Source organism: Solea senegalensis, linkage group LG12 (genome assembly GCF_019176455.1).
Source record: "Solea senegalensis isolate Sse05_10M linkage group LG12, IFAPA_SoseM_1, whole genome shotgun sequence".
NCBI lineage: Eukaryota > Metazoa > Chordata > Actinopteri > Pleuronectiformes > Soleidae > Solea > Solea senegalensis.
In genome coordinates, this window is record NC_058032.1 from 18,948,447 (window position 1) to 18,976,412 (window position 27,966).

At 41.3% G+C, this 27,966-nt stretch overlaps 1 protein-coding gene across 4 annotated transcripts; it reads left to right on the forward strand.

Moving 5' to 3' along the window:
• The first annotated feature begins 680 nt into the window (after positions 1–680).
• Positions 681–27,162, forward strand: ccdc142 (coiled-coil domain containing 142). 4 transcript variants are annotated; one of them, XM_044041031.1, is made up of 18 exons: positions 681–1,006; positions 3,170–3,249; positions 7,712–7,750; positions 8,279–8,315; positions 9,146–9,390; positions 10,481–10,672; positions 11,090–12,261; positions 12,771–13,072; positions 14,605–14,691; positions 15,179–15,373; positions 15,639–15,805; positions 18,768–18,920; positions 20,944–21,058; positions 21,855–22,032; positions 22,131–22,241; positions 26,043–26,143; positions 26,396–26,564; positions 26,978–27,162. In XM_044041031.1, the coding sequence occupies exons 5-18, from the start codon at positions 9,289–9,291 to the stop codon at positions 27,084–27,086; spliced, it is 3,153 nt and encodes a 1,050-aa protein (XP_043896966.1). In that variant the 5' UTR covers positions 681–1,006; positions 3,170–3,249; positions 7,712–7,750; positions 8,279–8,315; positions 9,146–9,288; the 3' UTR covers positions 27,087–27,162. The 4 variants fall into 4 exon arrangements, with proteins under 4 accessions (XP_043896966.1, XP_043896965.1, XP_043896968.1 ...); XM_044041030.1 differs by lacking the exon at positions 7,712–7,750; XM_044041033.1 differs by lacking the exon at positions 7,712–7,750 and having other exon boundaries at positions 10,544–10,672.
• Positions 27,163–27,966: the final 804 nt, after the last annotated feature.

A 27,966-nucleotide genomic window follows, 5' to 3' on the forward strand; every position in this document is an offset into this window, starting at 1 on the left:
AAAATTAAGCAAAACAGAAGTAAACAGCATCATTAAACAAAAACTAAAGGAGAGATGGCAAAAACAATGGGAGGAGGAGAGGTTGGTTTTACAGTATCCAAAGAAAAGTGGGAGTGGCTAGGCGCACAGAAAGAAGCAGGAAAGAGGAAAATATGATATCGAGGATCAGATTTGGCCATACGGGATTAAACAACACATTATGTCTTATCAATAAACACAATACACACAGATGTGATCACTACACAATGTCAGAAATATCAAAGAGAGAGAGAAGTGATGATTAGAAAGCTGAGAGACATTGATGAGGAATGGGAGAGGTATTGAGCAAGAAACAGAGTGAGTGCTACAAAATATTACTGCAGTTTCTTAAAACTACAAGGTTGATTGGGAGGATATAGGATGTGTGAGTGTGTGTATTAATAGTTGTATGTATATAGGTGGTTGGTTTTTTGTGTTTTGTAGTGTGTATATCTGTATATATAAATATTTATATATATTATTATTTATTTATTTTCACTTTTAAGTAATAGTTCAGTTGGATTTCTAACTTTAATTAACTTTAATTTCGATCCACACTCCATACCGGATGGTGGCGGTAATGCACCAAATCGTTGTTTGCCAACCGCCATTACACCTCAGAAAAGAAGAAGAAGAAGTAGAAGTAGAAGTAGAAGAAGAAGAAGAAGCCCGGGACGCTGTCTCCTGATTGGCCGCTGCTACATCCTGTGTTTTTGTTTTCAGGTGCTATTTTCAACCTCTCATTCCAGGAGAGCAGTGGATTGACATGTCAGTCTTAACAACGTTCTAAGTCAGTGAACACAGTGTGGAGCAGACCTGGGTGACAACAGCAACAAGAACCAGCGCTGCTGATCCGGTTCTTCCGCTCATTCGGACACTGGCCCGGTGCAGCCCGGCACAGCCCGGCCCGCGCACACACACACTGTGCCCGATGCTGCGGGGATGGACGTGAAGGCTCCATGTCTGATGTTGAGAGAGAGGGAGAGAGGTGTGTTAAACTGTTACTGCTTAATGAAATGAATGAACGCAGTCATCAGGGGCCTGTTGCACGAAACTGGGATATGGGATCAAGCCGGGCTATGTTACTTATCCTGGCTGAATTTAGCCTCAGGTCGGTTGCACGAAAGCATGGCGGATTAATTACCATGGCGATTTATTCTTTGCGGTTGGCCTGGGCTAACCAACAGGATGTGTTAATCCTGGTGCTCAATCCGTCCAGCTAACTATTAATCTGATTCCAAATAAACGTGTTTTACACGTTATTCACGATCTTTTTGGAGTTTTATTAACCTGCATTACAATATTACAGTGATTACATGTGGTTCAAGGTGATTAGAAACAGCTGAGGTAGTAAAAGTGGTTTCATTCAAGTCAGTGACGAGAGCAATTATATAAAATACTAATTCATTCATCTGTGTTTGTGACACAATGATGTTTTAGATGATGAAGCGCTGACTTACACATTTATAAACGTTCTGACGGGACACAGTTGTTTCAGGACAAGTACGTGCATGAGATTATTGATTAATTATCCGGTGATGGTGTTCAAAATTAATCATCACACAGCACAGAGCCATGACTCACCACAGACATCTGACAGGGATGACATTATTATTATTATTTTCTTATATTCATATGGACAAGTGGAACATTTAAATAAAGACATGATTTACTATCAGAACTGTATGTGATAAAGTCAGTGATCATGTATTTGTGATTTCTCTGCATATCAATACATGAAACTTTAACTTTCATTTAGCTGGTTTTAATGCAGGCGACGTCTCTTCAGTGACTGTATGCAGAATACCCTATAGCACCTCCTACTGGCCATAAACTGCTATAACACAAATGTCACGCTATAAGAATATTAATCGGTAATTTCAGAAAACATGTTCTTTAAAGTACAGTAGAAAAGAAGGACATTTTACACTGCAAAGTGAACAACTTTCTTTTTCTTTTTATTTAATCAAACAAGGTCAACTATTTAAATTGCAAATATGATGATGACATTTTTATTTGTGGGATACCTCTGCTTTTTTCTTACATGAAATCCTGACGTATCCAACCTCAGTTTACAGTATAGAACAGTACAGAACAGAATTAAAACGGTTAATTTGCTCAAATAAGTTTTCTAAGTATTTATATTGGGTTACTTGCATTCAGTCCATCCACCTTTTAGACGTGTCCTCTGATCTTATTAAAAGCGACTATCGTATTTTTTACACATCAAGTGTTTCATCTTTGTGTTTATATTATAAGCTGTTTTTCGCTTGGTGGCACACGTCTTCTCCATTTCTGCATCAGTAAATCTGTGATCGGTCTACTTCAAAGAGACTTGAACATGCACTTACCAGGATAAATTACACCTGACTTGACCAAGCTGCACTTCCTCATCCTGTTTTGATGTTTGTGCAACGGACTAAACCAGGATATAGCATAGGTTAAGACTTTCTCAGATATCCTGGATATCTTAATTCTACTTTTGTGCAACAGGCCCCATGTTCCTGCTCATCCTCACACATTTTACACATTTATTGTTATTGACTCACAGCCAATGATCCCCTACAAGATGAGACTGATTGGATTTATCAAGCAACTTTCTTCAATGGTCGGTTCAAGTCACTGTAAAGAGACATTAAAAAAACAAAAACAGGTATAATGGAAACAAATCAGTACAAAGTTGAGTGGTCATATCTTTTACATTAATTTATCCTGTTAAATTTGCATTTGTTTGGTCTAATTTAATGCATACAATACAATGAAGTTGTGATTCATCTATTAAACATACAGTATATCTCTTTAATATGGCGGCTATGCCTTTTCAAAATGTTATTAGATATTTTCGGAAGGACAGCATGGTCAGAAATGTTACATACAAATGTGATTGTAGGGATTTGTATTATGGACTTGATTTGTCAGCCCTAAAAATTGGTAATTCATATAAAGAGCTGGGGAAATGCTGGATGCACTTTTAGCCTCTGAAAATCACAGGGCCAACATACAGAGACAAACAAACATTTACAGTCACTCCTGTGGTCAGTTAGAGTCTGAAACTAACCTTAACCCAACGTGTCTTTTGTAATTTCCTCGTTTTGAGAGCCACTGCACTCACGGAATTATTAAAGCACTTGTCTGTGCTGCCTGTTCACAGCTGAGTTACACTGTATGGGATGGATCACACCAAGCCAGATATTTTGAAGCTTCCTGATGAAGAGCCTGGTCTGACAAGAGGTGATGTTACACACACGCACACAAATAATTTTAATAGTATTTTGTATTAATTATTTTGAAAACTGTATTAAATGTTTATTAATTTTAGATCGGGGCACCACTCTGAAAACAGGGAAAAGACAATCAATCTATGCCTTTTTAAAATCAGGCTAAATAATCACTGTGATTTGAGTATAATATCAAAGATATCCCTATTGAAGTATTGTATTGTATTGAAGGTATGAGTCCGAGCACAGACCCTCCTGACCTCCATTTGTCACAGTATTCATGTACAAAAGACACAGAGCGTTCCTTCAAGTGAATAAAAGTAATAATTTATTAAATCAAATAACAAGAATCAATTAAACAATCATATTCACTGAAAGTGAAAATTAATGCATAATGAAAATCTATTAAGATTGCCTGTAGACGCACGCCTCCACCGAAGATGACACCAAAACACTTTAACATAAGGTTGCAGATCTTGGGTCGAACATGCAAGATGGTGCCTATGAGGAAACTCTCATTCATGAATGAAAGAAAGAGAGAGGGTCGCATTTGAATACAAAGATGTGTTTGAAAGCACAGCATGTTCTGTGAATGAAACAAAAGGATCGCGTGCGTGAGAGTTGATGGCTCTAAACCACACAAACTCGACACAGGCAGAGCCAGGCCAGTCTGTGAATTTTACCGTTTATACAGACATTTTCTCACCACGGGACTTGTCTATGTGCTCACAGCGGGGCGAGACAAGTCGCCACAGTGACTGCATGAGGTGCGCTCCACACTCAGCAGCGAAACAACAACACAAACATATCTCATTACGTGATCACATGGCGTGAGAAGGGAATTAATAAATGTGTAACTGTAACAGGGTCAGTTACTACAGTATATTTGTAATGTACTGCAATTTATTGAATACCTGATATTTATTTTATCTTTTCATTTTATAACTACACAAAATGTATGTTAAGTTTTTATTTTTATATTTTACCCTGACACGGGAGGTTAAGTTGTCATGTGGAACCTTTGTGATTTTCTGTCCCCCACATTCACGTTTGAGGTGCCCACCTGGTATTTAAGGGTGTGTCTGCCCTCACCTCTCCCCTTCTGCTGCTGCATACTGTGGGAGAGGTACGTACATGTTTATTTTATATAGGGCACATTTCCCTGTGTTTCACATGCTGATGGGAGTTTTCTTTTATTTGCCTTGTGTCAGGTATGTCGCTTTGTGTGTTTTCTTTTAATTTAATAATTACCCAGCCCTTCTGCTGCTGGTCAAGTCTATGGAGTCCCATATCACAATAGCTGAACTGAATGAGGTTCACCATTCTGGTCTATACTAGCACCAACATTCTGTAAAATGATAATAGAAATTAAGGAAAGTAACATCCTTCCCACACACATAAACACAGCCCATATGTGTCTCCACCTCAAACCTGAGAAAGACCCCTCACTCCCATCCAGCTATCGCCCCATCTCCCTCATAAACGCAGATCTCAAAATCATCTGCAAAGCCTTAGCAAGGAGACAAAAAAATCACCCCCTTCATAATCCACCCAGACTAGACAGGATTCATTAAGGATAGCCATTCAACTAAGAATATACACATATTAGTAAATGTAATCGACTACTCCGCAATCAATAAAATGAGCAGCAGTGGTTTCACTAGATGCAGAAAAAGCATTCGATAGAGTAAACTGGAAATTCCTACTTGCTGGAATGGAAAAATTTGGATTCGGAGAAAACTTCATCTCCTCCTGATCAACATTTTATACAGTTCACCCAGTGCCGCTGTCATGTCAAATCCTCCAGAGAGGCACCAGACAAGGCTGTCCACTCTCTCATCACTATTTGCCATCTTCATTGAACCACTTGCAGTTGCAATTCGCGCAAAAAGAAATATCAAAGGTATTCAAACAACAAAACTGCATCACAAAATAAGCCTCTATGCTGATGATGTATTACTTTTCCTCCACTTTTACTCACAAAGCTCTCTTTCCGAGACTATTACACTTCTTGAATTAAATAAATTTTCAGCCATATCAGATTACTTGATAAATTGGACAAAATTGATTATCCTACCTATCAACCATGACTTCAAATCATCACCATCCCGTCCTCTGAAATCAGGAAACATTAGATATATGGGTGTACATTTTTCCTCCAGGCTGTCAGATCAAGCACAATTAAACTATTCTCCACTAATTAAATCAATAGAGGATGACCTCCTACAATGGAATTCCTTACCTCTCTTATGGGAAGAGTTACCACCATAAAAATGTGAGCTTTGTGATCTTACCAAAAATCAATTACCTCTTCTCAATGATCCCAACTCAACCTTCACCAATCTGGTTTAAATCATTAGACTCTGTCACCACTAAATTCCTCTGGAAAAACAAACCAGCACGCATTAGGTTAAAAACCCTCCAAAAAGCAAAAGCCTGTGGTGTTCTGGAACTTCCAAACTTCCACAACTACTTTCTTGCAAATAAGCTTCAGTATGTCCAAAAATGGATTAAACCCAACTCACTGGACAGCCTGTGGCTACACTCTGAAACACTCTGTAAAGAAATTAAAATCTCTGATCTGCCATTTATAAGCAAAACTATCAAACAGCATCAGTGCTTTAAAAGCATAAATATAAATACCCCCCTGTCCGCCTGGTGGGAATTCATTAAACTCACTGGACCCTCACATATCCCATGTATATTTACCCCAATCTGGAATAATCCAGACATCCTGTGGAATAAAACAACACTAAAACTAAAATCATGGCAAGAAAAAGGCACCTGGAACAATGTGGCATTAACAGCAACACGTCTTTTGAATATCTACAACTCAAATCTGTAATCCATATCTGCCGAAACTGCAACGAAAACACATGCATTCTATATGGCATGCACACATTCTGGTGTGGGGTATGCGAGGACCTCTCAGCATGTCTCGAAAGCACCATACCACCCGCACTATGCATACTGGGTGATTTAAACCGAATACATACAGACATGAAAAAAATCACACCTACTAATTACTAGCCTAAGCATCGCCAAGAAATCTATCCTCCTGAATTGGATAAACAAGAAAAATTTTAAAAGTTTAAACCAACACAGAAATCTAATTTTAGATCACATCTCTATGGAGAGAATGTCTGCTTCCATAAAAAAACAATTAGCTGTCTAATTTAACCAGGGCACCTCTAATTGATTATATTTCTTAGATCAGCTGGGTGACTGTGTCTTCTCTGGTCAGTCTGTGGTGCTGTGGGTCGGGGATCTGGGATGCTGGGGCTGTCTGGTGGTCTGTGTGGGTTGGGGGCCCTGGGCCTACTGTCCCTCGGTGGCTGTGGGTCTGCTCTCCGGGGAATGGTGTTTAATGGTTGCCACTTTAGCTTGGAGGGCCCGTGGGCCTGGTCTGGACTGCCCCTGGGCTGTGGGTGCTTTTGCTCACCCTCTGGTGGATGCATTGCTATGCTGGGGGTAGTGGCTGTGGGTCTCTCCTGCCCTGTATTACTGCTGGGCGCCCTTGGCACCTGGATCATTATCGGCCCGCTACTGGGGATTGACTGGGCATTGGCCCAGTTCCCCACCCAGATTCTAACCATATCTAATGACAATCCCTGCACATATACACTATATGCTCGCTGACATACACTATATGCGCGCTCACACACACACACAAAGATAAATGAAACTAAACCGATATACAGTTAGGCCCAGAAATATTTGGACAGTGACACAATCGTCATGATTTGGGCTCTGCATGCCACCACATTGGATTTGAAATGAAACAACTACAATGGAATTGAAGTGCAGAATTTAAGGTTTAATTCAAGGGGTTGAACAAAAATATATGATTAAACATGTAGGAATTGTAGCTATTTTTATACAAACACTCCTCATTTCAGGGGCTCAAAAGTAATTGGACAAATAAACATAACCCTAAGTAAAATGTTACTTTTCAATATTTTGTTGAGAATCCTTTGCAGGCAATGACTGCCTGAAGTCTGGAACCCACCAAACGCTGGGTTTCCTCCTTTGTGATGCTTTGCCAGGTCTTTATTGTAGCTGTCTTCAGTTGTTGCTTGTTTGTGGGTCTTTCTGCCTTAAGTTTTGTCTTGCATGCTCGATTGGGTTGAGATCTGGTGATTGACTCGGCCATTGCAGAATATTCCACTTCTTTGCTTTAAAAAACTCCTGGGTTGCTCTTGCAGTATGTTTTGGATCATTGTCCATCTGTACTGTGAAGCGCCGTCCGATCAACTTTGCTGCATTTGGCTGAATCTGAGCAGAAAGTATATTCCTATACACTTCAGAATTCATCCGGCTGCTTCTGTCTTTTGTCACATCATCAATCAACACAAGTGTGAGATCACAGAAAAAATATCGAGATATGACTTTCAGTCCATATCGTCCAGCCCTAATTCAGAGAAATCCATCATCAGCCATCAGTTAAAACTGATTATGACGATTATTTCTTTTAGGTTGGGAGAATTTTGTCACTCTGTCCAGACAAGGAGCAGGTTTGTTGTTTGTTGTTTTCCAGTATTTGTCAGTGTGTGGCTAGTGTTGCATACAATCCTATTTTTCTATGTTTCTGTATTTGTTAATGTGTAGTTTTGTTGTTCTCACCTGACAAGAGTAGATACAAATAAACGTTTTGGCTATAATGTTCACTATGTCATAAATCTACACTTGTTCATCCTTCTTTATTGTCTCCAAAAGCATAGTTGATTTCAGCTACACCAAATACCCCACTGCACAAACATGCATTTGTGCTGTACAAGCAAGAGTGCATATTATATTAGTATTGTTGTTATTGCTTTGTCTGTATATTTTGCTTATGACACAACAGTATTTCTGCTATGAGGAAAGTTACCTGTGTCCTTACCCCAAACCCTTCATATTTAGAGTTTGTCACAGCCTTAAATAAAAATAAATAAAAAAATAAAAAAGTTTTACTTACACTACAGTTTTTTCTTACACTACAACTTGTGTCTAAAATGATATTTCTTTGTAATTTTGTTGTTTTTTTCTCCTTTGTCTTTCAGGGGAGATACCTGGTGACTCATGTTGTGACTGCGAATGGTAGGCCCCCCAGGCCCCTGCTACTATACTGATAATAGCATATTACATACTCATTACTACAGAATGTACTGATCATCATAACACATAAACGGCAGGTGATTCATCACGTTTGTCTTGTGACTGAGAACTTCACAATGACACAGCCAAATATGATTTCTTTATTTTTGGATCAAGGATCAGCATGTACAATTAAAGGTCCAGTGTGTAAAATGTAGCTAAAATTAATTTAATTTGGCTGTAACTGAAGATACAATAAGTGTACAATTACCTGATTGTATGAATTGTTGTTTTTCACTACCCCAGAATAATAGGCATTTTATATTTATATCAAGAACTGGGTCAGCTTTACAGCGGCTGCCATTTTGGACCAGCATGTTTTTAACAATAGCACACAATCAACAAATGAAATATCTTTTGAGTTTTGATGCTAACTGAAGGCTACATAGGTTCTCCAACACACTTGGAAGGGAAGGGTGAGTTAAGTTAAGTTCAGCTGGAACATGCAACTTCACCAATAAATATTCATACATTGTACAGACACACATATGACAATCTATAAATGAATTTCCTCATGCAGTCTGGTTTCAGAACATTTGGTCTCACTGCTTAGAATCAGAATGTAGTGTGGAATCAACTGCATCAAAATATCTTTGACCTTTTTATTACTCTTATATTTCTCATACACCAGTTCAGCTCTATACAGTGGGTGAAAAAGACACCACTTTAACTCTGCCGATATTTGAGACCATTCATTTAACCCTTCTTCCTCTGGCTTGTGTCTCTATTATTTGTCACATGTCTTCATCAGAAAATGTTGGCTGTGTCTTCAGGTTCCTGGTCACAGAGGTTGCAGCGAGCTGAAATTTTACTCAGAAGTACCTTTAATCCCAGTCTGAAGTGGCTGTTCCATGGTCGCAGTCAAGAGGAGGACAATGACACGGAAGAAGGAAACTTTGTAATTGCACACAACCTCATGTCCCGGTCCTCTGCACGTCTCCTGCGTCTGCAACAAGCTCTTCTGACTGTGGCACCACAGTGGCAGATGGTCAGCCAGACGCAGCCGGGCTCTCCACTGGTGAGTTTCAGGGACACGTGTCACTTACTCAATCAATCAGATTGTCTCTACTATAGGATTTTACATGGCACAACACCTTCTGTCTTTAAAGGGATAGTGCACTTTTTCCTTGTTTCATGAAGTACTGGCCATATGTCAAAAAATGTCCTCTGGTTTCCTCAGAGAAGTCAATCAGGAAGGTAAGAGCAGTTTTTTGTGAAAGCTACCTGGGCAGTTTTTCTAGGCCACAGGTGTCAAACATACAGCCCGAGGGCCAGCACCGGCCCACCTAAGGGTACAATCTGGCCTGCAAGGTGAATTTGTTATGAATTAGAATCTAATTGTAATGCGAAATGCTATATTTTTCACTACCATATACGTGTGACTAAATGTTTGTGCCTTTATAGATCCACTGTGATCTGTAGGTTGTAATGCACATGTGTAAATGGTAAATTTAGGCATCATATTTATGAAATTTCACTTTTTTTTTTTAAGAAATCCCATGTTTTGTAAAAAAGATACTTTGTTAAATGTTGTTTTTATTGGTTGTTTGATTGTTGTTTATTGGTTATTATGCGATTATCTTACTGGTCCGGCCCACTTGAGTTCAAATTGTGGCCCCTGATCTGTAATGAGTTTGACACCACTGATCTAGGCTATTGGTACAGTATATGAGAAAATTGCCTTACTTCTCACTTAAATAGTTTTATCAGAACCCACACCATAAATTAGTGAGTGGATTCAACTCATTTTAATCGGTGACACTTAAGCTGGTCTCACAAGGCACTGTTGGGATTCAAACCCAGGTTCTTCTGTTTTTTACAGGCGCTTTAACTAAGTAAGCCACCACGACCGTTTGAGTCAGTCATGAGTACAGCATGAAATCAGTAAGTCAGTATGTTTGACAGCTGGTTTGCATGTGGCATTCGTGAACTTCTGGTTGAGCATCAATGTCAACACACCACCTGTCAGTTCACAAATCCTGAGACATCAAAAGTGGAGTTCAGACCCTTATGAGTCACGACTGGTGCTGACATCCAGACAGACCAGTGTCTGTATTTGTGATTTGGTATCTTTATAACCACTATCTCCTGTCTCCCTCTCTGGTCAGGTATGTGTGAAAGGGCTGCCAGCAGAGAGTGATTTCCTCCCCTCCTCCTGTTCCTTGCTACAGGGACACTACAGAACTCTGTGGAGACTCCTGGAGCAGCGATCTCTGCTGCTCTTCATACACGAGTACACGAGGAGGGCTCGTCTCACGGCAGCGTTCCTATCCAGAGTGAGGCACCTGCTGGAGGAGCAGGTGAAGAAATCCCACCTGTGTCAGGTGGATTTAAGAATTTTTAGAATTGGAATTAGGTTTTTCTTCACATACACTAATTAGTGACAGTGAATTTGACAGTGAATTCAACCAATCTTTATTACATACGAGTAATGAACACACACAAAAGCCAGACACAGAAGCAGTGAGCAGCACTTCTCTGCCTGGGGAACCAGTTGTCCTCCAGTTACAAGCTCATTGCCTTTCCCCTTGACCATGGGCTGGTTATAAAATCTGTTTTTCAGTTAAAAAAAAGCAGTAACTGAATTTGAATTCTTCCAAATCAAATATGTGGAACATCATCTGTGGCAACCCCCAGAGAGGAAGAAGCTGAAAGGGGAAAAAAAAAGACTCTGAAGCACCTTTAACCACCTGATTTACTTTTCCTCTCCTTTACAGATCCCATCCACCTGGTCTTCATTTAGGGTCAGTCTTGGGTCACTCAGTCAGGAGCTTCGGGTCCATCTCAACCACTGGCCTTGTCTGTTGTCCAAAATTAATTCTGACCAGTATCTGAAATGTGCTTTGGTTCAGCACACCAGGATGCTGCTGGAAATCAAACAGACTATGGACTTACTTGGTCTGCAGATGCTGGTCTTGATGGAACGTGTTATTTATGTCCTTCTGTCTGCCATAGCCCAAAATGAACTTCATTCTGTACCAAGAGATGTTCTGGAGGACATTTTAGCTGGAACAGATGTGTATAATCAGGCAGTGGAGGAACATAGGGTGCAACACAGCTCCACCCAGCTGAGAACTGCAGTATTACATCAAGCAGCGTATTCCATACTGCACTCTGGTCTTCCAAACAGCAAGAAGCATCACCCTGCTGCCTTCTCTGTCAAAGAACTGGCAAGGACTTTAGCAGTGCATCATGCAGAAAAGGCAGCAAAGCAGCTGTGCTGGGCCTCAGCTCAGAGCTGTCAGGTCTGTTTGCTCCACAACAACCATGAGAGCCACTTCACACTGAGGTCTGAACAGACCTGGGAACATCTGCAGCACACCAACCTGATGTCATCTCCTCACTTTTCTGTTGATCAAATCCTTTATCTGAAGTCATCAATGCACTGTGCCTGCCATGAAACTCCCCTTTATGTCCCTGATCTTTATCCGGACCACCATCTTTTGTTTTCTGAGTTCCCTTCTGTCCAACATAAAACAGCCTGCTCTAACAGAGACCAAACCAGCCAACGCCAAACCCACCTAACCCAGATTGGTAGAGTCCAGACCAGCATGGAAGGTTTAGACTTCACCCAGCCAAAAGCAGAAAGATGGGGGAGCTTAGAGAACAAATCAAACACGACCAATCAGCTGTCAGGCCTGCCTCTGTCTGCTGTGGGTCAATCCTCAGTTGAGTTACTGTTTCAGCTACTGGTTTCCTCACACATGTCTACACCAGAGGCACCACCTGAACAGCTGCTGCCAAACACAAGAACCGATGAGTCATCCCCAAATAGAAAAACTGAGATGAAAAGACTGAGTGCAGAACCAAACAAGGACCAAAACATGGAGAGAAGTCCACTGGAATGGACTGAAGTGAAAACTAGAACCAGGCTAGAAGTCAGTGCCAGGTAAGGTCAAAACTGATTTCTTTGTTTTTCAAGTTGAGTTGGTAAAATTAAAGGTTATTTCTATATTTGTAATTTAAACCAAAGCCCTCACGATGCTTTAAATCAGCCATTTCCAAATTTAAGACTGTTTTAAAGTTCCAGTGTAGCCTTGGTCTTTGGAGCTTTAGAACAGGGGTGTCAAACTGAAATGACCTGGGGACCAATGAGCATCTAGTCTGTTCCGCCAGTTTAGAGAAAACCTAGCCTAACCCTAGAACATAATATTCCATCTCAATATCGCAATAAAGCCATTCATTTGTCGATATTGCACAGAATTGCTTGTTTTGACTTGGAATGATACTTAATAATTTATACATACTGTATATAAGATGCTAAATAAATGTATTAATATCAAAAACAGCCACAAATAAATCTAAAGTTAAGGCAATGATAATGTGGACAACTGTAATTAAAACACTAAGCAAACCAATATAATTTAATGTTGTACCTGGGTCTTGTGTGTCCTTCAGCTCAGGTGATCAAATGTCTGTAGACCCAGAGAAAGCAGAGACTTTGCGAGGGGACACAACAACACAGGAGTCAGACAATGTTCTCTGTCCGCACACGGTGCAGTGGTTGGACCTTGGTCAGTCACTGGTGTTCGCTGATGTGATTGGACAGTATCGCACAATGCTGTGGGCTCTGTGCTGCAAAGCATTGTGGCTGCAGATGTATGCTCCACAAGCAGCAAACATGGCAGAAAGCCTCAACCTCCAAGACAAGCACAGGAGTTTGCAGATGCTTCATCTGATCAGCCAAACCTCAGAGACGGGTAAGAGTTCAGTGTGGTTGAGGTTTATGGAATTAGTTTGTGTCAGTATTTTCAAACAAATCATTCCTCAAGTTTTACCCATCAACATCTTACGAAAAAATTGTAAATATATAACGTTTGTCAGATTATAAACATTAGATACTTTATTATTTTTTACTTTATCGGATGTTGACAGGGAACGAGTTCCAGCAGACAGCAACTCCAAGTCCGTGATGAATTCCTGTCCATTCCGCTCCAAAACTCAGTAGCCAATCAGCATGCAGCTTCCTAAGGCCTGCCTGCTGACAAACAAAGAACAAACCAGGGAGCAAAAACAAATCACAGAGCACAAAGAACAAGTGTATTTTTAAACAATAAAATACAATATTTTTGAATGATAAAATTAATATTTTTTTTGCTTCTTAAAAAGTGTTGTTTGCTTCCTGAAAAGTGTTGTTTGAAAATATTGACACAAATCTAATTCCGTAGAGGTTACTCTCCGTTAAAGCTTGAGTTGGTAATTTGTTTGTGAAACACTTTTTTTTAATTATTGTTATTGTTGAAATCCTTTTCACCTTAGAGTTTTGTTTTATCTGCAAGTTTTCTTTAATTGGCAGTTATTCAGTTAAATAAAAAAATATATTATATTAATTATTATTAGTATTATTATTATTATTATTACAGCATTTGCTGTCATAGACCAAATATGAAGCATATACTTGTTACAACTGGCTCTCAACAAAACATGGGTACAGGCATGTGTGTTGAGAAAATAACAAATTTATTTAACAAAATACAAAGTAAAGGTACAATGAAGTGTGGAAGTGAGTGTCAGTGGTGTATGAGGGTGCTTGGGTGCAATGTCCAATATGTGGTGCATGTTGTCTAGTGTAAAACAAAACAAAATCACAAGCAGCAGGTTGACGATCCCAGGGTAAAAGAGAGAGTAAGACCAAGTCAGCAGGCTTTTATCAGGTGGGAAGCTGGGCACAGGTGCTCCCAATCAGCAATCACACACACACACACACACACACACACAGACAGGAAGGGCTGAGGGCCGTAACAATGCTTACTTTGGGTTATTCTACATGCCAGTGTGTCGCAATTTGCACCTGTTGGCCAGCAGCATGCAGACATGTATGATGTGGGATAGAAAAAATAATGCTGCATATAGATGCAATGATAAATGGACTTGTGCTTTGAATGGGCATCAAGACTAGAAAAGTGCTGTATAAATAAGAACATTGTAAATAAGAACACTTTTTTGTGGAAATAAATAAATAATCCCTCATTATATTTTATGAAAACTTTAACTACATTATGTACATTATTTATTCTCGCACACTAGTACAGAACAATATTGTTTTTTGGGATATTATGTATTTAATTGTGATGATAAAACAATATTGCTATTAAAGGGTTTGTTTGTGTACATGTTAACTGCTGATGTTCGATGAGTTGTTTGTCACAGGGAGATGAAATGATTCTATATACAGACACTGTATACGTATACATATACTGTTTACATGTTAACCCTGTTCTGTATGTTGCAGATGTGATTCCAAAGGAGAGCAGAGCCTTGCAGGAAGATTTTAACCTGAATCTCATTGTCAGTACAACATATGCTCACTGGGACTATGGTTAGCACACACATACACACACACTTCTATACATCTATACATCCATCCATCTTCTATGGATGGATTTTATCCTCCACCAGAGAGTCACAAGGGGCTCTGTGCCAATCTCAGCTGACATAGTGTGAAAGGCGGGGTACACCCTGGACAGTTTGCCAGTCCATCGCAGGGCCACATATAGAGACAAACAACCACTCAGCATCACATTCACACCTATGGCCAATTTAGTCCTCACTCCCTATGTCTTATAGGTTTTTTTGATAAAGATACAAGAGTGTGTGTAGGTTTGCATCTTATCTGATGGCAAATCCCAGATAAGAAAAGACTGGTGAATGAGATCCAGTGTTTAACTCTGTGGGATCATTGGATTTCATTGGAGTATGAAGTCACTATGACTATGACAACCTTGATATCATCACAACATTTAACTGTAGGTTTTTCCATTACAGGCATTGTCTCACGCACTGTCTGTCTGTCTCTCTGTCGTCAGTGTTTTGCAGAGGTTTAGGGTCGTCTCTGAAAGATAAGTGTCTCACAAATGCAAATCAAGTCAGGTGTTCTGAGACATCGGAATCTAAGCAGGATGGAAGTGTGATGATGTCAGCAACCATGGAGCACTTCCTGCTGCTGCTACGCCTGCTGCTCTCCTCTCAGTGCTGCCATTGCTCTGATAGAGAGGTGTCAGGTAAAGAGGCAGGAGCAAGACATACATACCTCCATACCATCTCAAATACATGCCTAACCCTTAGCAAAATGCAATTGTAAACCTCATCCTAAAACCATTTTCATTATGAGGACAGATTGATGTCCTCATAATGAAGGGTTTGAACAAATGTTTGTCTTTCCATACTAATGCAGACATGTTCACGCACACACACGCATGCACACCTACACAGCTGTTAAGTCAGTGTGGCTGTTCAGCCTGACACTCTGTCCCTCTCTTTCCCCAGGCTCTTTCACTCTCTTGCCTTCCAACTTTAGTCTCCAGAGACAGGCTGTTAACCTGGCGTTGGCCACAGTGCAGTTGGCTACAGTCTGGGTCACGTACAAGGCTCAGCACTTCCTCTCCTCGTGGAGCCTCAACAAGTTTCTACTCATTATACAGGGAGACCTCAAAGTGAGTCACTCAGTTTTAGCAGCCTGTAAACCCCTAATTGGATTTAATGGCAGATAATGTATGGCGATTTCAATTAATGTTTTTATTATTAGAGGCATAACCATTAAATCCAATAATTACCATCTTTGAAGCGCTGTTCTTGTCCATCAGTCCACGATTTAATTGCCTCTTAGCTCACAAATCAGCATCTGTTTCAAAGGGATGTTCATATGAGGTACTAACCAGGGTTCCCACAGGTCCTTGAAATCCTTGCAAGTTTGTGAATTTAAAAATAATATGTCAAGGCCCTTGAAAGTTTTTGAAAATCGCTCTAAATCAACAGATGTTAATGAAAGTGCTTGGCTTTCATGCAAGAAATAAGTTAAGTTAATATTTAGATAAATGTCTCACGTGTTTGTTTAAACACCACCTACTGTTACATGTGCCCTGTATTGCTTGATGCATGTAGACTAGGCCAACACAGGACAAATGTCGAGTTGTAATTCCTAGCAGTGTTGTGGACAAAGTCCGGCTCATGGGCCAATCACGGCCCTCGTTCAGATTTCATACGGTTGTTTTTTATAATATATTATTTATGGCCAGTGATGGAGTGGGACAGGAAATTGGCCTCACATGTCAACTGGTAAGGGATTGCACTTTGAAACCAGAGTCCCGGGTTTGCAATCCAGTCACAGATAATATGCATTCATCTCCTATTATGTTATGTTAACTGAGTCCAGATGTGAAAAAAAGGCAGATAATGTCTGGGAAATGCAAATCCCAAGATCTTTGGCTCACCAATGAAAAATAAATAGACTGACCTGATAACTGTCAAAAAGATGTGGACATACTCAGATTTATTCAACATGAATACAAATTGACAACCGTGAGAAAAAAATTAATCCACAGTTATGAATTTATGACTCTGCAGCTGTCACATAACTGTTAAAACTACGTCACATGGGCCCCAGGCACTGTGTATTGAGCAGAAGATTCATCCATTTCACACACTGTGCATTCGGTCTCAGCTAGCGTCAAGCTAGTGCCTGGTGAAATTAGTTTCAGGTTGGATATTCAACGGACATTCGGTCCAGATCTAGTGGCACCTTCGTCCATTTCCACCCAGTGATAGCTGCACGGCGTTGGCTTTGCGATCCAGACATCGATCGAGAATCGCTATAACAAAAGGCAAAGCAGGAGTGCCAGCGAAGAGTTTGAGAGATGCAGAACCTCTGGTGTAAGACAAAGCAAAAGAGATCCAGTCCTACTCTGACAGCAGAGACCTCCGGCGTTTCGACGCCGCAACAAAGGAAATCTTTGGTCCCCGACGTGGAGGCACCAGCCCCCTTCAGACTGCCAACAGGGCAACCACCCTCACAGAAGATCAAGACATCCTTAAAGGATGAAAAGAGCATTTTCAGATGCTTCTGAATCGTCCATCTGCCGTGGCTGATGACTCCGTAAGGTTCCCCAACATCCTGTCAGGCATTGGATGTCACTTCCCCCCTCCTACACCGAGTTTCTAAAGGTGCTGAAGCGCATGAAGGCATGGAAGACCCCAGGAACAGACAACACACCCTTAGAACTTATATCCCATGGGGGCATAGTCGTGAACACAAGGCTACTCATGATGAATCTGCACATGTGGGAGACGAAAGCTGTACCTGCAGACCTGAAGGATGCTAACATCATCACCATCTTCAAAAAGGATCACTCACTCTGCGTAAACTACCGTGGCATCTCCCTTCTCAGCATTGCTGAAAAGATCTTTGCACGGTTTCTGCTAGATAGGCTCTTGGCCGTTGCTGAGGAAGTCCTCACGGCACCACCAACATGATATTCTACACCCGGTTGCTTCAGGAGAAGTCCCTTGAGCAACGACGACCGCTCTTTCATCTTGTGGGACCTGGAGAAGGCGTTTGATAGCATCCCAAGACCAGCGATGTGAGCAACCTTGAGACGGGTTGGCTGTTCTGACCACTTCACGGACCTTGTACAGGCCCTTCAAGACGGGATAACTGGCCGTGTAGTGGCCAAGATCACCATCTCTGACTCCTTCCCCATCACCACTGGTCTGAAGCAGGGCTGCGTTCTGGCCCCCACCCTTTTTTCCCTATACCTTGGGGCCATGATCAATGAGCTTCCTGACACAGCCTCCTACTATCGATCTCTTTGATGATGCCTATTCCCGTTTCTGTCTTACCTCCAACACTGGAAAGACTAAGCTCCTGGCACAGGGAGCCCATGCCCCCCCTTATCACCAGCAACGTGGTGAAGTCCTTGAGACTGTGGAGAAAGACATAGACAGGCTTTGTGCCGCACACGTAGCCTTCGGGAGGCTCTCCAAACGTGTCTTTCTGAACCACAATCATTACCAACTCCGCCATTACGCCAGGAAGGAAGGAGGGGGGACAAGGGAGGGGAGGGCTGAGAGCTTTCTTTGGACTAGCTCAATGTCCTTCAAGAAATTCAACCTGATGGCCAGTCCATGTCTCACCGAGTGACTTTTTACTGCTGTTTTATAACTAATCTGCGAGCCTAAACACGTTAGAGAAATATATCTCATACATAATCAAGATTTTGGAAAGTCAGAGCACATTGTCAGAGTGTTTTATTTTGGATATACACAGGGACAGCGACACATTATTTGCATCGCATACAGGCACTGTTTGTGAGGTATTACCATAGAATAACACTATTCACCGAGCGGCCCAGCAAGGTGCTGCCTCACGACGTGTCTCCTCCCTGTATTTGAAGGGGACATACAGAGATTTTGACATTCTTAATATTTTTTTATTACTGAATTTGTATGGAAAAGGGATTTGAAATACATACTAGGTGACAATTATTAAAATGTATTATATTTCAACTTCTCTTTTTCTTTTCAAGATTGACATGTGAGGCTCTGCCTCCCCTGCCTCCCCTGAGCACACGTCACTGCTTCTTAAAATGATTTTGTGTGTCTTCTGTCTCTGTCCCTCAGGTCCTGATCAAGTCATCAGAGATGCTACTGCATCAGATTAAGTCTGTTATGACGAATTCAGACAGTGACCATCAATCAGCTTTTCACAACCACAACCATCTCCTGCTGAAGCAGCAACTCAAAGCACTTGACAGGGCTGTCTCTGAGCTGCAAGTGAGTGGTCTTATTGGCCCCCTTTACACCTGGCATTGGATAGCGCTTCACCACATGCATTTACACCTGGTATTAACATGCATCTCAGGTGTCAACGGCAAGATCTGATTGCTATCTGATCACAGTCACCCCCACCCCCTTATGTCAACTCCTCTCTGTGCGCAACAACAACATCAACAACAACAACAACGTTAGCCGCATGTGAACTCGAGCCATTGTATAGACTCCTTTTGCTTTTTTGAAGCAGTCGTCTTTGAAAAGCAGAGGAGACTGCAGTGTTGTCACTGCTGTCACGTATGCTGTGCTTGGAGCCACCAAGTACCTCCGCTTACGATGTTGTGGGTGGGGTGGAGACGCATCACATAGGCAGTTCTGTTCAATCTGGGGCCCGTTTCAGAAAGCAGGTTTAGTGAAAACTCTGAGTTAGTTAACCCTGAGATGAGGGGAAACTCTGGTTTTTCGGTTTCACAAAGCCAGTTCAGTCGGCACACTCTCGTGCCTCAGAGCGAGGACTTGAGGTGTATTTCCACCGGCTCTACTCGCCTCGGGACGGCATGACACAACACGACACAGTTTAGGTACATACTCAACTCCACACATCCATTATTACAAGCCTGTACGTCTACTTACCTTAAGTCAGCTCATATCACCACATATCGAATCCAACCTCCACACACGCATCACATCTTAAACAAATCAATCAAAAAACAATATTTTGCCAATATTTTAGAGACGCCCCCAAAACCTCACAAATCATGTTTCCAGGGGAGCTCATGTCTCATTAAGGGGGGCTCGCCCCCCTGGCTCGCCCATAGTTCACACCAACACTGTGCACATTAATAAATAATAATAATAGCAATGACTTGGATTTATAAAGCGTGAAATCTTAATGTGCTTTGACAGCATTTCAGTGACTGTTTATATTTACACGTGGAAATATAGTCATGAAATAGCATTGAGCAAAATGTTTTAATGTAAAATAGAGTCAAAAAAATTAGTCAGTTTCAACATTGACTCTTCAGTTGGACTTTATAATTATAGGTCCGTAAGTAAACTATGTTTTCTCAGTTTGATCCATATTCTCATCTTCAGTTTGTGTTACAGCTGAATAAATATCAAATCAAATATAACATATGGTAGGACTGCAGCATTTCAACATCCATTAATGAAGTTAAAGTCTGTTAAATGATGAATGAGTGGATTACACTGTATAAAATGCAATAGTGTTCATTTATTGACTCCTCTTCACATAAATGTCATGGTCATTGGCATGTGTTAATATTTCTGCTCAACTGGATTAAAGTGGAGGCTGTGCTCTTTGTTTACCCGTTGCCATGGTGAATCGTAGTATCAGTATCATTGATGATGGCTTTTTTCATTCCCAACACACACACTTAACTCAGAGTGAAATATACTCAGAGCTGTTTGAACTAATGCTGATCAGCTGTTCTGGAACCCAAAACTCAGAGTTTGACAGTTTAGAGTTGGTCAACCTTGAGTTAAGGTTTTAACTCAGAGTTTGTTGAACCTGCTTTCTGAAACAGGCCCCTGGTCACTATGCAGCTCCGGAAGTGGTTTTACAGATCTGATAACAATCTGCCTTGGTTTTATTTACATCTGTACTTCAGATCAAGTGCTATTCAATTGCAATCTGATCACAGAAAACACATTTTAATGCCAGGTGTAAAGGGGGCTGTTTATTCTGCAAATCTCAGAAAACAAACTCCTCAGTATTTGTAGAAGAAAGCTGCTTGTGTTTGTTTGTTGTAAGGGTAATGCAGTTAATACAACAAGAGAAGCAACATGTCAAATCCTGACCTGCTAAATGAACTCAAACCCTCAGTTAGAATTCATGTCACATTTGACAGGTTGAACATAGAGCTGACAGCTTCTTTCACTGTATACAAAGAAGACTATTTTAGCTACAGTATCTATGTGTTCCATTCTTCCGTCATTTGAACCAAAGAATGTAATTGTCTTTTGAAGTTGTCTCTCTGTTTCTCTGTCTGTCTGTCTCTGTCAGACTTTCTCTTCTCTGGTGCTCAACACATTTTCTAGTGACTGCAAGAGAAAGTCAGGGGAAATCTTTGAACAGACCATGCCATCCTCTGCTCACTGGAGACCCAGCCACAGAACAGGTACTGAAATCATTACATTACATTACATTACATGTCATTTAGCAGACGCTTTTATCCAAAGCGACTTACAATGCAATTGATTACAATCAGCCAGGGGTGGAGTCGAACTTGCGACCATTGCGACCATGATGTCTTTCGCATACAGTACTGGTCTTAACCACTGAGCCACTCCACCCCCCAAATCATACAGTAAATCACATACAGTGGCTAGAGTTAGAGAACCCAGTGCAGATCTAAGGGTGAAATAAAGCATTATTGCTCCAGCCAAATCTACAAGACACATTTTAAATTAGGTTTCTACATCAGACATATTTCTCACAGGTAAATTCTCTATCCCAAGAAAACAAATAAACCCAAGCACAGGAGAGCTAGTGAAACCAATGCAGGGTTCAAAGTAGGGCTGGGCGATTAATCGATTTTAAATCGAAATCAGATTTATTTTTTTGGATGATGTTAAAAAAATGAAAATCGATTTTTCTGATTTGTCCTTTTTACTGCGCTCACTCAGCTCCTGTTCCCTCCGCTCCGTTCCTCTAACTAAGCAGACCAGTCTTTCTTTTAAATTCTTAAATTATGTAGATTTCAGTACAATTTGAATATTTATACCTAATGGAGAAAAGACAGCTCTGTACAGAACATTGGGAGGTGTAGCAATGTTGCATGTCTTGTATTATAAAGACATAAGAGTGCATAGTTGTGTTTTGATTATGTATGTGATATTACTGTATGTGTGATAGATTATTACATATAGTCTGTTTCGCTGTACTGATAACTGTTTATCTCTGATGGTGGACAGGTTTCCCCAGCAGTCCCAGTGAGTATGCATCTCTGGCAGCACAGACTGTGATTGGTCAGGTTTTAGAGGGCGTGGCACCATTGCCCAATGATGCCCGTGTCCAAGCTCTGAGTATAACAACGACGGCTTTCCTGGAAGCGTGGATGGAACACATCCTGAAACAGAGGATCAGATTCAAGTATGTTTTCATAGCATCGAACTTTTGCCGTGTACAGTATGTCTCACTGGGAAGCTTGAGCAGCTGAGACACTATGTTATTCTCTTTTTCATCCTCAGTGTGCAGGGTGCCCTCCAGCTGAAACAGGACTTTGACTCTATCAGAGAGCTACTCCAGTCGGAGGAATATGGTCTGTCAGCTGAACTCCACCAGCAACTGCTCAGCCTACGGTATCAAAGCCTGTCTTCCACCCTGCCTATTAACTAACCAATGTTTCTTTAAGGACTGTCACATCACATCCACAAGCACTCAGACCTGGATTTGCACTTGGGTCATCAAGAACAGAAGAAAAAACTGATTTTATTTAAACGGGGGCTAGAACAGAAACTTGAATTTTTGCTTTTGGGTGTCTATCTGTGTAATTTCCTCGTCTATGAATCGCTTAACTTTCACAACAAACACTTCAGCCACTGCTGAGAACACAGGGTTTTATTGTTTTCCTGAGCTCTCCCAAGGATCTCAAAAGTCCTCAAAAATCACCTGCTAGTGACGTAACTAGCAGGTCTGACCACTCCTCTGAACAGCAGGTCCTCCAGCTCCAGAGCTGCTCGTTCTGTTGCTGCTGTAAAAACACTAAATACTTCATAAGCTGCTAAACATCTTCTTAAAGGGGACATATTATGCAAAATCAACTTTTTAACCATTTCAATACTTATATTTGGGACTCTGGAGGCCCTACCAGTCACCAAAGTGTGGAAAAAGAATACTCAGTCATGTTTTCGTGGTCCCCCTTAGTGTAAGTATAGGCGATAAAACACGCGATGTTGAATTCCATGCGCATTATGACGGCAGCATGCGCATTTCACCACGAATGTTACCGCCCCACCAGTAAGTTTACTTGGAGAGCTCCACCTTAGCTCCACCTTGTCCCTGCGAGAGTGCAGGCGAGGGAGGAAGAGCGGTATTATGTCAACGCGGAGGGACAAGTGTGCTGTTGGTGGCTGCACAGCGGAGCACAGTGTTTTACAGAGGATTTTATATATGAAGCTAATGTGCCGGATAAAGTCAGCAAACGTGTGTTCGTGTGTTCGCACCACTTCACATCAGACTGTGGCCAGCGGTCGCCGTATTTAGTCAGTGAACGTATTTCACTGACGTACAAACACACACATTGTTAAGAAAAGGTCACATAGAGCTCATAACTGACCATTCTGACACGTCCTAATTAAAAATATTTGTTCAGTACGTCCTCCATGACTGTAGCACAGACTCAGTCTGATACAGTCACATACAGCAGCTGTTTATGCAGCTCGCCGCTTGCCGGTGGCAATCAGTGGTGCTGTTCCTAAGTGTTTTTAACTGATTTACAGTTCGGCACTGTTCGGCTCGATCCTTATGTAGGACGTCTCTTCCTGTGATGGCACTCTCACTGTTTTCTGTGCACGCTGCCGTGTTGATATTGTCAGAGAACTAGTGGAGGGAGGGGGAGAGGAATGGAGCGGAGGGAACGGGAGCTGAGTGAGCGCAGTCTGCCTGGACCCAGCTGATGTCCGGAGAACCCTGAGGAAGGACCGCTCCACTAGTGATGGGAAGTTCGACTCTTCTTACTGACTCGGATCTTTTACTCTCGGACAGTAAATTGAACTAATCTTTTTGAGTCATTTCGTTCATTTTTACAGCGGTTGGCGCTGTATCCCTCTTGTGGGTGTTGTAAAAAAAAAGACCGCGGTTCTCAAACACTTAACATGGTTTGCTTCAGCTGACAAAGAATGAAAGCATGAAAATGAACGAATCACTCACTGAGATTACTCATTACTCCCGAGTCATATAAAAGATTAGTTCATTTTGAACGAAACGTTCACGAACGACACATCACTACTCCACAAAGGACGCCATTTCCTCTACACTCCATCGCAGCCTAGAGCATCTGGAAAGGAAAAACACACATGTGCAGATGCTGTTCCTGGACTTGAGCTCCGTATTCAATACCATCATACCACAACGTCTGATAAGTAAACTGGATTGGATTCAGCACCCACCTGTGAAACTGGCTGCTTGACTTCCTCACCAACAGACCACAGTGCGTGCGGGTGGGAACAAATGTCTCCAGTGTCATGTCCTTGAGCACCGGTTCCCCCCAGGGCAGCGTCCTGAGTCCTCAGCTATTCACGATGATGACCCACATATGCTGCGCCAAGTCCACTACTAACCACATTGTGAAGTTTGCAGACGACATGACAGTAGTGGGCCTCAACAAGAACAACAATAAACAGATACCAACAACCTGATCCTGAATGTTTCAAAAACTGAAGAGATCATTGTGGACTTCAGGAAGAACCAGCACACCCACACTCCTCATCAACAACTCAGCAGTGGAAGTCAGGGCCCAGCAGCGTATGCACTTTCTGCGCCGGATGAGGAGAGTACATCTACCTGCCCCCATTCACACCACCTTCTACAGAGGAACTATAAAGAGCATCCTGACCAACTGCATCTCATTCTGGGACCAGGGCTCAAAACATCATCAGTGACTCCTCCCACCCTGGACTGTTCTCACTGCTGACCTCTGGAAGGAGATTCCGGAGCAGAACTGCCAGACTCAACAACAGCTTCTTTCCACATGCTATAAGTTCAACCATTCCCCCTTCTCTCCCCCTCCTCACCCACACATCTGCACAGGACTCTGTCCTAGCTATCTTTTATTGGCGTTTTTTTTTTTTTCTGTCTTTTATACAAAACATATATTTATTGTATTTTTCTTATTTGTATTACTGTAAATACAAACCTTTCTGTGAAATATATATTATCTATGGTTTTTTATATATAAATAGTATTTATATTTGGATATTTTATTTTTTGACTGCATACTGACTATTCCTGTGTGCCATTGCAACATCATTTCATTTTGATGTGAATCCAAATGACAAATAAAGTCTGTCTAAGTCAAGAAACATGCAAATACACACACACGACGTATGTAAACACACGGCTCGGTCCAAATGTCACAATTCTCCGTTTACGTCCGTTTGCGTTGGTGTTTCTTTGAAGTGAAGTGTTCGGCTGCTTTTGTGAAATCAAAATTGTCCAAGTCTTTGTGACAACTCTCCAATCCTCATCAACCTTTTCACTTTGTTCTTGGTGACGCAGCTTCTTTGGGGCTGATTCAGTTTTGGAGCTATATCTATCTATCACTTTAAAGTCAGTCTTTTCAGACTGACTTTAGTTACTGTTCATTGACAGTAGTTGGTAACACTGTCAAACAATCTCCAAACACAAGACAATGAATGGCCGTGCAAGAGAGAACTGGGAATATAACGTCATAGTTTTCCTAAATTGTCGTATGCACACAGAAATGGGAGGCAGGCATTTTGAGACTTTCCTGCTCTAGGAAGTGTTTTTAAAAAATACCGTTTCAGGTTCTAAAACGCTGTAAAACTGCTAAACGCTAGATCTACTTGACTGTGAGTGCTGTTTTGTTTTTTTTGTATCAGAGCCTCACTCTGGGAGGGGGCGGGCCATTTCTGACGTGCCTCTGGTTTGGCCAATCACAAGGGAGTGTGAATGCTCTCAGTAGCTGACCAATCACAAGACAGAAACAGCTCGGCTGAGCAGAGGCAGACTCAGAGAAGACCATTATCTTTAATGAAATAATGTAATGTAATAATGTTGTTGATGTTTTACGTTTAATGTACAGCGTGTGCTGAGGATAAAACTGGAGTCAAATTCCTTGTATGTGTTCACATGCTTGGCCAATAAAGCTGATTCTGGTTCTGAAATAAGAAAACATATATCTTACCGAGGCTGGACTATGGCTACATCTCTGACAGCCAGATTCAGTGATGAAAAAGATATTAGTCAGCTTGTCCCTGGAGCAGTGAGTACAGTGAAGCACCTTAAACTGAGTTATGCGAGTTGGGCTGTTTTGCATATTGAAGAATACATTGTTGCTGACCTGATCAAATAGAGAAATATCTTTAAACCTGTTAAAACCTGTATTCAGTATTCGGCTAATCCCTCTCTTTTGTCTGCAGTGTTTTTCAGCAGGTGGACTCTGCAATGATGTGTCTGCTCCAGCAGCCACAGGCTAAACCTTACCTGCAGTCCAGAACCTGGGAGCCTTTCACACGCTGCTGTGAGTATCATATCAGGTTCTGACCCAGAAGCTCAGGAAATGAATCTACTGTTTTAAAATCTGAATTGCACTTTCAAAATCATGAACATTCACAAATAAATAGCAAGGAAGAGCCTGTGTGTGGTATGTTGCCCACCATTAGAAGGATCTAACAAATAATTAAATCATCAAGATTTTATGGTGGAAGCTGTAATTGATGAGTTTGTGAAAAGTAAAAATATGTGGCAGTGACTTCGGTGTGTAACTCCTCAGGTCCAGCTCGCAGCAGCAGTGACAGCATTGATGCAGCAGTGGGAAGCAGTATCACCAACTTGAGATCTATGGAGGGTGAAGAGCTCACTCAGTCTGATCCCTCTGTTGGGACCACTGAGCTCAATCCAGTGAACACATCAGCCCCGGGGGAGCCCTACCTTGCACCAAGGTACATTTCCACAGCTTCCTACATGATTCCTACAAGGTTGATGTCAGGGATGTCATCTTTAGCTAACTTCCTGTCTGTTGTTGCCATTCCCCTTCCTCCTGTTGTCGAATACTGAATAGGTTTCATCTGTATTTGTTGTCAGGTCTTTGGCAGGATTTGTGTTGAGGATTCAGGCAATTTTATTTGCACTGACTTTGTATGTCATTGCACAAAAAATGTGCCTCACATTCAGCGTGAATGCATCAGTCCAAACATTGTGGATCAGTGATGGCTGTCAGAATATAGCTTTTTAACACATTGTTACTTAATCAGCAGCTATAACACCTCATATGTTTCTGTTTTAATGTGTTTGGGGGACAAAAGCAGTGACTGAATATTTTTAAAATGGTGCTGTGTGTACGTTGTGCTTGTAGCCTTGCTCTCGGTGCTGCTCAGCAGGAGTGGTTGGACCTGAGGATCCACAGCAATGTCCGTCGTTGGAGGCTTCCGGGGCTGCAGTGTCTCTCCAAGTCTGAACCCTGATATCTGGTCACTTTCACTGGGCTTTAGTATATGTGTGTATACTGTATATTTATGTGTGTGTGTGTGTGTGTGTGTATACAGTATATAAATATATAGCAAACATATTTTTATATTTTTGTTTAAGATAAGTAATTATTTTATCATTTGATTTATATTATAATTAATGCTGTAAGCGCAATTGAAATAAATAATCTGGCTGGAAAAATGCACAACTTTTTGAGATCTGTTGGTGAATTAAATAGGAAGGTAGGCAGTATATGTTTGCCATTATTGATCACTAATTCCATATTAACCTTTCAGCATATTGAAATCAAGTGATTTGTGAGAGAATTACAGTTATACACAGTTCCTCTAGACTCTGTTTTCAACATGGGAGAATCTGGCACATTTGGAGATTTGGATCAATCACTGGGCAGATCAGAGAGAGGGAGAGGACATTCATAATGGCTGTTTGACTAAGCACCTTTACAGCCATAGCCCTTCTGTGGAAATGTTGCCATAATATTAGCCAACTTCAGAAGGGGAAATGGCCACCATGTGAATCTGTCCTCACCTTTTCCAAATACTGCACAGGACAGGATTAAAAATGCCCCTCTCGGCCAACAGAAACGACAACGGAAGTGCTCAGGTCTGTGGGAGTGCTTGTTTTCGTGCAGCTATACGATCAGCTGTTATGATGCTCAGGGACTACTTTGTTGTTACTTTATTAAAAGACCTTTATTAAGAAGTTTGTTTCTCGTTTCTCTGTAGTCAAACTACCTGACGCTGAATTTTAACGCCTGAATTACTGAGGGATTTATGGTAAAAAGCCTGCAGTCAAGCTGATTTTTAAGGACATTGACGTTCGGTTTTCTAAATAAAACACTCAGATCACTGTGTC